At 48.1% G+C, this 12,165-nt stretch overlaps 1 protein-coding gene across 1 annotated transcript; it reads left to right on the top strand.

Moving 5' to 3' along the window:
* The first annotated feature begins 5,683 nt into the window (after positions 1-5,683).
* Positions 5,684-6,643, top strand: GPR55 (G protein-coupled receptor 55). Its single transcript, XM_008064930.1, has one exon. The coding sequence runs from the start codon at positions 5,684-5,686 to the stop codon at positions 6,641-6,643; it is 960 nt and encodes a 319-aa protein (XP_008063121.1).
* Positions 6,644-12,165: the final 5,522 nt, after the last annotated feature.

Genomic DNA, 12,165 nt, shown 5'->3' on the forward strand with positions numbered 1-12,165 from the left:
TTTTTTAATTTTTAGTGGTTGTGAAGGTAGGCATCCTATTTTTAACAGTCAGTGGTTGCTTTAAAGTTTTCAAAAAGTCTGACACTTATACTTCTGTAATTATCAAATAAAAAAAAACAGAACAGTAACATATAACTCCCATATGGAATATTAGTAATAGAACCATTCGCTTCACCCCGGATACGATTGCTCTCCACCATCCTTACTCCCTACAACCCAGTAATATTCTCCTACTTGGTTAATTTATTTACAGTATTATACCTTGTCTCTTTCTAGGGACACAGATAGTCTCTTTTTCTTTTAATTTTAAATCTATAACTGTACTCATCATAACTTGTCTCTTACATAATTGCCTGCTTACGATGCCCAGGTCCAGGCTTTTCTATCTTGCCCTCTTCTCTGTGATTGTCTCTTGGAGGTCTAACAATGAAGCAATTTTTTCCCAGAGGTCACATCTACTGGAGAGTAGCTGTCTCTGTTCTTTATACCTAAATGCCTGGTTTGATAGAAAATTCTTGCTTCTGCATTTTCTCCCTCAAACTTCTTCTGGTGTTAATTATTTTTCAGAGGTTTTCAAGGAACTTGGCTTGTTTATTCATGGGAGTTTATAAGGCTCTATCTTAGTGACATTTAATGATGTCAGTGGGACATCTGGCAGTGGCTCTCTCCATAATTTTTTTGTGAAGCATGGCATCTCATCTTCTCCATTGTTCTCATTTTCTCTATTGTTCAATTCAGTCCTGCCTCTTAGGCACCACGCAGCTGGTAACTAACAATGGTTTTGGGACCTTCAGCTCCATTCACAGACCCTATTGCTTGACCCATGACTCTTCTCCACTCAATTCTGTTTCCTCTTCCATGGAAGGCTGGGACTAGGGCCCATTCAAATCCTCTAGGAGGTGAAAGGGCCCACCTATCCCCTGCTGGGGAAGGTAGAAAGGTAGCACACTGCAGGTGGTGCTGCTGGGGTGGGAACTGGGGATATCTCCATTGCAGCCTGTGATGCTAACCAGATCCTGTCATCAACAGCAGCATTGGGATACTATAGCGGCCATGCAGGTGTGCTGCTCAGACCTCCCTTCCAGAGAACCTCCTGTCAGAAGACCTGTCATTTCAGTTCGGCTCTACCACTTCAGGTCCACAGTGATGTTGAGGCCACACTCTCCTTGGGCTTCTTCTAGTCAATGCCCAAGCCCAGCAGAGGCACTAGTCCAGGGTGATTTCTGCTGACGCAGGGCTCTTCCAATAGGCAAACTTTGTTCATGGACCTCCCATGGCCTGGCCAGGATGGTCTCAGATCTCCGTTGCCATCTGGAGTCCTTCCTTCCCTCTTTTCTTCCACAAGGGAAGACCTGCAGGTGATCTGAAGGCTCTCCCTTTCTACTCCTGCCCCTCTCCCCTTTATCCTTCACAGGCACCTCCCCTAACCAAATCTCTGGCATGTCTAAGACTCTTTGTTTCTGCTTCTCAGGGGACCTGAAGGGACTCAGACTCCTGATTGGTATGGACCCCTGAGTTGGCCAGACTAGGTGCTCCGGATGCCCCCAGGCCTCAGGTCAAGTGCAGGCAGGTTGCTGGCTCCCGCCACAGGTAGACTGGTTTTTATTAGTGACCTTTCTTCAAGAAAGGTGACTGTTTTCTCCCTTGTGGTAGTTTGGAGTGCATTTACACCTTGTTATCTTATTCCAGTGATGCTCCTGAGTTTTTTTTAAAGACTCTTTAAACAGATGATTTCCTTAGACTTTCAGAGGAAATTCAGAGGATTAATTTTCCGATTCTCCACTCACTCTGCCATTAGCTGGCGGTATTTTTTTCAACCTAATTTCCTCCTGCCAGTCCATGAAGTGCTTTCTCTGACTTCAAAGATTACCATCTGAGAAGTTTCCATTTGAAGTCTGTCAGTAATTCAAATGTGCCCTTTAGGATAATCCTACTGGAGAGTACTGATAGTCAAATTGAGTCTATTTTCTACCTGTACACCCGCCTCAGCCAATTTAGACCGGTCCAGCACCCTGGATTGTGTGCTTTCTGTCAGATTCGTTTTCTCCTTTTGTTATTCACTGGTTCTTTTTCCAAATCAGTCATATTTTAAGTTTGTATTGATCTTTGAGTATCACTGATTTTTTTTTCCTGTCCACTTTAGTTCTCGTCTTTGAACCACCAGCAACGTGTTGGATTCATCTAGGGAGCTTGCCAGTAATAGTAGATATTAAGGGTTTTTGATTGTGTAGCTTGAACACTTTCTTGATTACTGCCTGTTGCTTCTCAGTCCCCAAAACAGATGCCCTAAGTTCCTTTTTTGCAGTCTTGTTGGGTCTCTTTAAACATAAGCTTGTATTTGTTCTTATCTTTGTGGTTCTTGGTTTTCAGCTGCTTCTGATCTTGAAGGTGGCTTCTTCAAGTCAATTCCCTCTTCCTCTTCGGTGTTGCACAATTTTACATTTAGATGCAAATTTGGCTTGTGGCCTGCTTTTCTCATCATCTTTTTCTTTTCTTTCTTTTTTTTTTCTTGAGTCAGAGTCTCACTCTGTCACCCAGGCTGGAATGCAGTAGCATGCTCAAGGTTACCACAGCCTCAGTTTGCTGGGCTCAACTGATCCTTCTGCTTCAGCCTTCCAAGTAGTTGGAATTACCAGCATATGCCACCATACCGAACTATTTTTGTTTAAATTGTAGAGATGAGGTCTGGCCAAGTTGCCCAGACTGGTCTTGAACACTTGGGCTCAGGCCAAATTTTGGGGATTACAGGCATGAGCCATCGCACCTGGCTCTCATCATTTTTGAAATGTATCTTGTTAGATCCAAGTTATTCTAGTTATTTTTTTTTAGATTGGCCTGTGGCCATTTTAGTGTGTTTAGTGAGCAGGAGGCAGCCTGCCAGCTTGTATTTATTCTGAGCACCTGAGAGTAGGAGCAGTTACACCTGGGCCCCAGTCCAGGGCTGGTTTCATCAGAGGTTTTACTGCATAACCCAGAGAAGCACCATCCGCATATACCACAGGAGTCCAAAGCTTTCAACATGAGAAAGTATGTTTTGTTTTATCTCTTGTGACATAAACCCATGAGAAAAGTTAACACAAGGAAAGCAAAGTATCTTTTGAAACCACCAAATCAAGTAGTGTATCTTAAATGCTTAGCACATAGTGCTCAATGGATGATATCTCTATGCATCTATACATATCTGCTTGTATTTCCACACATATATATTTTTCTTTTTCATTAGGGCTTAGATAGGGTTTGGGAATGGTATTCCACATAGAATTGTAAAAATATCCAAATCCTTTCTTCCCACAGGCTTTCAACAGTGATGAGAAACAATAGCAGAATGAGAATTCTGTTAGCAATAGCTGTGTAGCAAAGGAATTCATCACAGTAATGCTGATTGTGGGATTTTTTGTCTCCTGGTAAAACACTAGGAAACCTAAATGTTTATAAGCAGGCTACTGGCTAAATGAGTTATGGTATGCTCACCCAATAGGATGCCATGAAGTCATTTGAAATAAAAAGTCAATTCATATTGCTGATGTGGAACGATTTCCAAGAAAAAAACATTGTAGAGTGAAAAAGCAAAGGACAGAGCTGTAAGTATAATGTTTTCCAGTTTCTAAAGAAGCCATACATTGTCGGGCTCGGCAGCTCAGCCTATGATTCCAGCACTTTGGGAGGCTGAGGCGAGTGGATTGCCTGAGACCGCGGGTTCGAGACCCACCCAGGCAACTTGGTGAGACCTGATGGAAGGATCACCAGAGCCCAGTAGGTCAAGGCTGCGGTGGCCAGGAGCATGCCACTGCACTCCAGTCTGGGCAACAGAGTGAGACTCCAACTCAAAAAATAAAAAATAAAAATAAAAAATAAAAAAAGAAGCCATACACAAATGTACTTAGAAAATTTCTGGGAAGAGTATGCAAGAAACTATGGTTGCCTCTGGAACAGAAAACTAAGGCCCTGGGATACAATGGAGGTTGACTTCCCTTTGCATCCTCTTCTGTACTATATGAATATCTTATTGATGCATGGAATACTTTTTCAATGTAAAAAAACTAATATTATAACATAGGGTTAAAGTAGTAGCTGCATTGGTCACCGATGCAAACTGCTCTGGTGAAAGACTATGTTGATGTTTCCTCCCTGCCACATCTACAACTTGGAATCTCAGGCCCTGCTAGCCAGGAAGTCGTGGAGGGTAGGAGAAACACGGGTTGAATCTCAAAGCAGGCCCTGGCTGAACCTGCCCACCCAGCTCCCTGCTGCTGAGGCGGTTAAGAAAGTGGATAAGAATGAATGACCTGTCAATGCAGAGCCCTGTACACTAGTGAATGTAGCACGTTCAACGTCTAGGATCAATGTCTAGGACACCAGCACAGGACCTCACTTTGGGGTAGGGGAAGAGTGGGTAAAAAGAGGATGGGGATGAGGTGGGCAAGTGGGAAGAGGGTGAGAGTTGAGTCATATTTGAATTCTCTTTCCAGAGGCAGTGGTTCTGGAGTCCTGGGTCACAGATTTGGCTTTGATTTGCTCCAGGGCCACCTACCTTGAAACAGGACTCCACAATAGCATGCACCCTCCTCCCCAAATTGGCCAGGCTCATTAGCAAGACCTGACCAGGGCCTGCTTCAGATCACATGTCTATGCAATCATATCAACAGCCTTGGTCCCCTTGTCCTGAGGCCACTTCTTGTTTTCTACCTGTCTAAAGGCCTTTCTTTGGACTTTGGAGACCTCAGCCCCTCACTTCATTCCCTCTGGGAATGCCCTTCCACGTCTCTCCGTTTTCTGTCTTGTTTTATCTTTGGGGTAGCAAGAGGCTGCAGCAACTCCAGACCTTATATCTTCCTAACTTTGCATCTCACAGAAAGAGCTCCAATTCTCTGCTTGGAAACCCAAGCAAGACTTTTACTGCTTCTAATCACTGTATCCAGGGAATGGGATGCTCTTCTTTTTCTTTCTTTCTTTCTTTCTTTCTTTCTTTCTTTCTTCCTTCCTTCCTTCCTTCCTTCCTTCCTTCCTTCCTACCTTCCTTCCTCTCTCTCTCTCTCTCTCCTCTCTCTCTCTCTTTCTTTCTTTTAGAAAGCAGGACTTATTGAGAAGACAGAAAATCTCCCACAGTGGGAGGGGACGTAAGGGGGTTGCCCAATGCTCTGATTTCAATCACCACCTGCTGCCCTACCCGTGGCCAGGAGTGGAGTCAACTCTGTATAACCATCAGGAAAGTGGGTGGGGGAGGGCAGAGTAGACAACAGGAGCTCAGTCCTAGAAACAGCATTTGAATCCCTGATCAAGCTGCGCCTGAAGTTAGCCCTACTCTAGTTTTTTGTGTTTTTCCTTATGTGAAATTCTCTCTCTGCTTAAAACAGTCTGGGTCAGGGTACGTGTTGTTACTTCTTTCAACAGAGGAGTTCTGATTTTTAAAAAGGGACAGATGTTCATGCACAGTATGGTTCCATTTTTGTAAGAGAAAAATGTGTGTATGTGTAGAGAGAGAGTGAGTCTGGAATGATATACACAAAAAATAACAGCAGGCAGCAGGAGTAGAGGTAATTTCTCTTTTCTGTGATTTCTAATTGTGATTCAATGAGCATGAACTGCTGTGTGATTCCAGGGAAGTGTTTGCTATCTTTGATCCGTCGCTTCAAGTGAGTGAGAGGAGCCCCATTGATCTGTGGTTGGTGTTGCAGGAAGGAACATGAGTCAGCCAGACACAAGCGGGGACTGCTCGTTCAGCGACTTGGATGAGCTAGTGAAGACCCTGCAGCTGGCCGTTCACATCCCCACCTTCCTCCTGGGCCTGCTGCTCAACCTGCTGGCCATCCGTGGCTTCAGCACCTTCCTGAAGAAGAGGTGGCCCGATTATGCTGCCACCTCCATCTACATGATCAATCTGGCAGTCTTTGACCTGCTGCAGGTGCTCTCCCTCCCGTTCAAGATGGCCTTGTCCCCGGTGCGGCTTCCCTTCCCATCCTTGTGCACACTGGTGGAGTGCCTATACTTTGTCAGCATGTATGGGAGCATCTTCACTATCTGCTTCATCAGCCTGGACAGGTTCTTGGCCATCCAGTACCCGCTTCTAGTCAGCCACCTCCGGTCGCCCAGGAAGATCTTCGGCATCTGCTGCACCATCTGGGTTCTGGTGTGGGCCGGGAGTATCCCCATCTACAGCTTCCACGGGGAAGAGGAGATACTTAGGTGCTTCCACAACATGTCCAATCACACCTGGAAGGCCAGGGTCTTCTTACCTCTAGAGGTGTTTGGATTCCTCCTTCCCATGGGCGTCATGGGCTTCTGTTCCACCAGGAGCATCCACATTCTGCTGGGCCGTCGAGACTACACACAGGACTGGGTGCAGCAGAGAGCCTGCATCTGGACGATCGCAGCCAGCCTGGCCGTCTTTGTGGTCTCCTTTTTCCCGGTCCACCTGGGTTTCTTCCTGCAGTTCCTGGTGAGGAATGACTTTATCATGGAGTGCAGAGCCAAGCGCAGGATCAGCTTGTTCCTGCAACTGTCCTTGTGTTTCTCCAACATCAACTGCTGCCTGGATGTCTTCTGCTACTACTTTGTCATCAAAGAATTCCGCATGGGCATCATGGCCCACCGTCCTTCCAGGGTCCAGCTGGTCCTGCAGGACACCACACTCACCCGGGGCTAAGAGAAGGATGCACTGTTCCTGGGAAGGAAATCCCAACCCTGAATTCTAGTAACAAATATCCCATTCCACAGTTTCGATGTGGCAAGATGAACTGTGGCACCTCCACTGATGTGCTTCCCTTTGATGCTCATTGAGTGCCAGCTTTGCTCATTATACCCCAAATACCTTTCCCCAATGCCCTGATAGCTTGACACACATAACCCGGTGTTCGGGGGTCTCTGAATAACCGCAGAACCAGGCGAATTCTGGATTTCTAAGTCCAAAAAGTATGAGGCAGAAGAATTGAGAAAGAGCATGAGACTATCTGAACAAGGCTGTTTTTCAACTCTTCCTATCCTTATATTAGACCAGAAGATTCTGGAAAGAAAGAGAGAGGAGTTAGGGGAGGGAATCAGGAGAGTCAGCTATAGTGGAGGGAGTCTTCGGCAGAGATGGATGATAGGGATGGATGGTAGATTAAGCCCCTTCTTAGTCTGGGAATTCTGGGATGGAGCAGATTTACATTTTTTGGTCCTTTCTGGAGCTCTGTTGACTAACAGCCTTACCGAAATGATGGTAAGTTGGGGGCGAAGTTCAAAGCTGGGCAAGTACACACGGATAGCCCCAAGTTTCCTATGGCACTCAGAAAGGCACAGGAGGTCAGCCAAACCTTTCCATGGCTACAGGAAGGCTGCAGAAGGACTGAGGGGGGCATTGGTGACACGGTACCCCTGAGAAAAGGAGGACAAGGTACCCCTGAGAAAAGGAGGGGACAAGGTACCCCTGAGAAAAGGAGGAGACAGGCTAAGGGCTAGAAGTAGATTGTCCCTCCTCCGCTGGCTCAGCCCAGAGGCTGTGAGGGACAGTCCTGGGAGAGGGAGATCCCTGAATGTGACCCATTTTCTGTCTTCGACAGATTGGAAAGTTGTTCATTAGACCTAGAGTCCTGGAAAACTATGAGAAAGAATCAGGCTTGACTTGATTCAGCCAGAGGAGGGTGGGGGAGATATTTGTCTTGCTTGCCTGAGTCCTGGTAGGGCTGCTGGCACTGGTGGCACTGCCCACGGAACTGTCCCTCTTGGTAGCTGGGAAAATGAAGCAGCCAGGCAGAAAGACCAGGGCTTGAGAAGATTGGCAGGGGAGCTCTTAGCAGTTCCGTTGGAAAACAATTGAATCAGCGCTTGGATCGGTTTCTCTGTCAATCTAGAGAAGGAGCATGCAGTGACAGCCGGAGTTTTCTGATGATTCAGCTGCTCCAGAGAATGAAATGATAAGAAGGATAAATTGTGGGGTGGTTTTGCATGAAGGAGTGAGTGGGATGAGGAGTAACCAATGAGACTTAATGTGAGCAAGGCGAAGGTCTTTTGGAGGAAAGGCAACGGTGCTCTGCCTGTAGGAAGAGAGCTCTGGCGGCTAAGGGGGGCACGGGGGCGGAAGGCTTGGGGTGGCAGTGTGTGGGGGAGGAGATGGCAGAAGAGGCTGATTTCGATGAAACCCAGACCTGCCTGCTGAGGAGGATGTGAGGAGGAAGAGAGAAGAGGGAAGAGGAGGGGGAAGTTGAGCAATTGTCCAAGGCTTGAAGCTGTGGAGGGAAGCACTTGTATGATAGGGTGAGGGACCCGACAGAGCTGCTTCCTGCCTGAGAGTTTTACCCCAACTAGCCTGAGAGCCACTGATGACCAGGAGCCTGCCTTTTCCCACCTCCCAGCAGCCTCAGCTGTCGCTGTGTCAGGTGGCACTCTGCCGAGCTTCCTCCTAGGTGGCTGGAGGGAAGGGTGAGGAAGAAAGTATCAGTGAAGGGGTAAAAGTGGGTGTGCAGCAGTGACCCAATCAAAACCAGAAGGACCAGTACCAGAGGCTCCGGGACCCAGAAACCAGCAGCCACAGAGTCAGGGACTCTGCAGACCCAGGGACGAGGCAGCCCCAAGCCCTGGACACTTCTCTTCCTGTCTGCAGGTCGCTCTGTCCCATGGTCATTCTGAACAGAGATACCACCTGGGATGAGGGAGACACCAGTGTGAGGATGCCAGACTGTTGTTACAATTGGGATTGGTTTGAGTCAGAGGTGGTGGGTGGCTAGACTTAGGGAACTCCCTCCCCTCCTATTTCCCTCTTTGCATTACTAACTCAGAGCTCTCTTGATGAGGTTGAGTGGTGCCCTTCATGGACACTTGGGTCTACCAATGTGCATAGGGCAAGGTGGGCTTCCTGAGAGAAAAGGGTCAGCAGACCCTGACCACCCATCATCCCTGGCAATGTTCAAAAATAAAATTCTGTCTTGTTTGCAGCATGACATTGTATAGGTGACAAAGAGGGCTCTGAATCTCTAAGGAGAGAGTCATCATAAAGGGAGGGGTCTAGACCCCTGAGATGCAGGTCTAGACTATACAGGGTAGGTCCTGGGAGGGGTGTGAGCAGTCTCAGGTTGATGTGACAGCCATGGACTTGTGGGTGAGCCTTGGGGTCCCCCAACCCATCCAAAACACTGTGCGGAGGAGAGGAGCCTCTTTTCTCTTCCTATGAGGACCTGTCCTGGCCTGAAGTTCTGTGGGAGTGGGCACAGGTCCATGCTGCAGGCCAGTATGGCTGCTCTGAAGGTGGGTTGGGATTCTGGGCCCAAGTAGCTGCAACTCGAGCTGGCCCATGATTAGCAATAGGGGCCAGTGCCATGGCAGGTGCAGTAGGTTAGTGTTATGGTTAGGGTTAGGGCTAGGGTTAGTTAGGGCTAGAGTTAGGGTTAGTGTTAGAATGTTGAGGCATCCAAGAGCCCATTCCCAAAGCAGTGGCAGCCAGTAAGCCAGTGAACCCTGAATTTAGTGTTAGAAAAGGCTGCCATTCCTGCTTCTAAAACCAGTGGGGGCTTGAAGCCCTTGTTTGTCCATAATGTGACCTTATTTGCATTGCTATCTGGAAAAACCAGAGACATACTTGCTATATGTTCATTTGTGAAGCCAGCACAATTAACTGGAAAAAATGGATTTAAATAATCTGATTTGCCAAATAAATAGATTTGTACGATGCTGTGTGACCTTGTCTTGGGCTACATGTTCTGGCCCCAGAGAAGAACTGGCCCCAATGGCCCCTGCCAGGTGACCTAACAACCTTGGTCCCTTTAGTAGCCACCTGGGCACCAAGTGTGAGGCTACAGGGAGTGACTCTCAAGCCTGCCTCAGGAGCAGAGCTGGGCCTGCGCGAGTGGCCAGGAGCCAGACCCTGCCCAGTGTAGCTGTAGCTCCTTATGTCCATGTGGTGTTCAGTTCTCTGTAGTAGCATCCAGATCACACACACCCCACATGCCCCACCTCCATGGTCCTCCCCACCCAGCTTCCACCATTGTGTCCCACTGGAGCTGCTTCTAAAGGTCCTGGCTGCTCTGCACACATTTGGGGGTAGGGGGGTAGGAGCACATCACAAGATACCTGCTGACCATTGAGAGACTGAAGACACAGAGCCAGTCTCTGGAGGTCCTCCATAGGTGACCCTTCCTTCTCTGACCACTGGTGAAGGAAATCTGACTCCCCTGGAGATTCTCCTAGGTTCTTCTCGGCTCCTCACAAGTGAATTTCACTAACCTACTGAGAGCTTCTGGAAGGTGTGAACTACTAGACTCTGGCCAGAGCCTCCCTTTCACCTGAGTTCCCTGCAATTCTGAGCACAGCTTGTCCTATCATGACCTGGTGCTGAGGGGTGACCTTGGACATCCTTGCTCCTTGTCTCCTACTAACCCAGGAGCCACCTCACATGTAGCCTAAGTCCCCTTGGGGCAATAATCAACTCCCCTCGGCCACCAGGGGGATTTAACTTGGAGAATTCCAGTCCACAAGCTGCATTTGTCAACTCTATTTCTCTTGAGTCAACTTTCTGGGGACCCTATGCAGCTGAATGTCATTATACTCATGTTATATAGCTGCTGTGGCATAGTAAGGACATTTGGAATAGTAAGATAACACCCTTGTAGCAAGTGACCACAAATGAATAATAACTGCCAAGATGTTTGAAATGACTGAGACCTGGTGCGAAATTGTACAGATTCATAGAGGTTAAAAAGGATTTGGTTAGGGTGGGCTTGGTGGCTCAGCCTGTAATCCCGCGCCTTGGGAGGCCAAGGTAAGTGAATTGCCTGAGCCCGCGGGTTCGAGACCCGCCTGGGCAACTTGGTGAGACCTCATCTCTACAATAAATAAAAAAAAATAGCCGGGCATGGTAGCATGCGCCTGTAGTTCTGGTTACTTGGAAGGCTGAGGCGGAAGGATCGCTGGAGCCCAGCAAGTCAAGGCTGCAGTGGCTGGGAGCAGCCACTGTACTCCAGTCTGGGTGACAGAGTGAGACTCCAACTCAAAAAAAAAAAAAAAAAGGATTTGGTTAATAGATCGGTGTCCAAGAAAGAAATTGGACAGAGCTACCGTGTGGTGTGTGGAGAGGCTAGTATGCAGAACAATCATGAGGCAGGGACAGAGGAGGAGCCACTTGGAGATGCCCATGCCAGACCATCCTCCGTCCATCCTAGAGGGTCAGCTGTGCTGTGGACAGTGGCTTTCCAGGGCCAAAGCTGTCTGGGGTCACTGTGAGAACCCCACTGCCAAAAAGGACAGGGGATTAAAAGGCACAAAGTGGTGCCTTTCTGGGGAAAGCACTCCCTGACATGACCACTGCTGCTATCTCCAGCTTTTTTCCACCCAGAGCTGGCTTCTCTGGTGAGTACAGGACACAGAGCTACGAATGTGCACTTCAGGGAGTATAGGTAGCAGGTCAAGAAGGACTCCAGGATCTTGAAGTAGAAGGAAAAAAACAGATGTTCTTTTGCTCCCACTTCAGGCCTGAGCATCCCCTCCTGAGCCAGGAACCTGTAAGATGCATTATCCTCCTTGCAAAGATTTTGCAGAAGGGACCGCATGGTGCCTTGATCATGAGACATGACAGAAACATGACCCTCTGTGTTTTGAAGTCTTGAGGAAGTAGGATCAGAAGTGCTGTCACTTCAAAGCCTGACGCCAGCTCTGCTTGGTGGAGGGGGCCCTGAGTTCACCTTTAAGGCCTTAGGCGGCACCTTTAATCTGGGGGCCCAAGTCTGAGCAAGTTTAACCAAGACATTACCTGCAAAGGGAGGTCGCTGAGACCTGCGCCTCCGCAGAATACAGCACAGTCACGCAAAAGGTTGTTTAGGGTACTCTGATAAAACATTTCTGAGAAGGCTCACATCCGGACAGATGAGGGTGCACAAACATGTGCGTGTGTTTCTCATTCAAGCTGTGTCTTGGAGGCCAGCGGAAGCCACACAGAATGTAAGAAATCTGTGTAGGAATTGACCAGATCTGGCAAAACCCAGATGATCCAAACAGCTGGTTCTCACCAATGCTGCATTTCAGACTTAATATCCCTGACTTGGGAAAACACTAATGTCCAATGACTCAATGATCTTATGTGAGGCCCTAGCCAAAGCATGGCTCTGGGAGTGGGTGACGGGGTTCCCCTGAGGGCAGTAGAAAGTCCTGGCAGCCAGTGGCATGGGATGGTTAAGGAGCTCTCCAGGGGACTGGTGTAGG

This window comes from Carlito syrichta, unplaced genomic scaffold (genome assembly GCF_000164805.1).
Source record: "Carlito syrichta isolate Samal-C Ts95f unplaced genomic scaffold, Tarsius_syrichta-2.0.1 Scaffold308105, whole genome shotgun sequence".
NCBI lineage: Eukaryota > Metazoa > Chordata > Mammalia > Primates > Tarsiidae > Carlito > Carlito syrichta.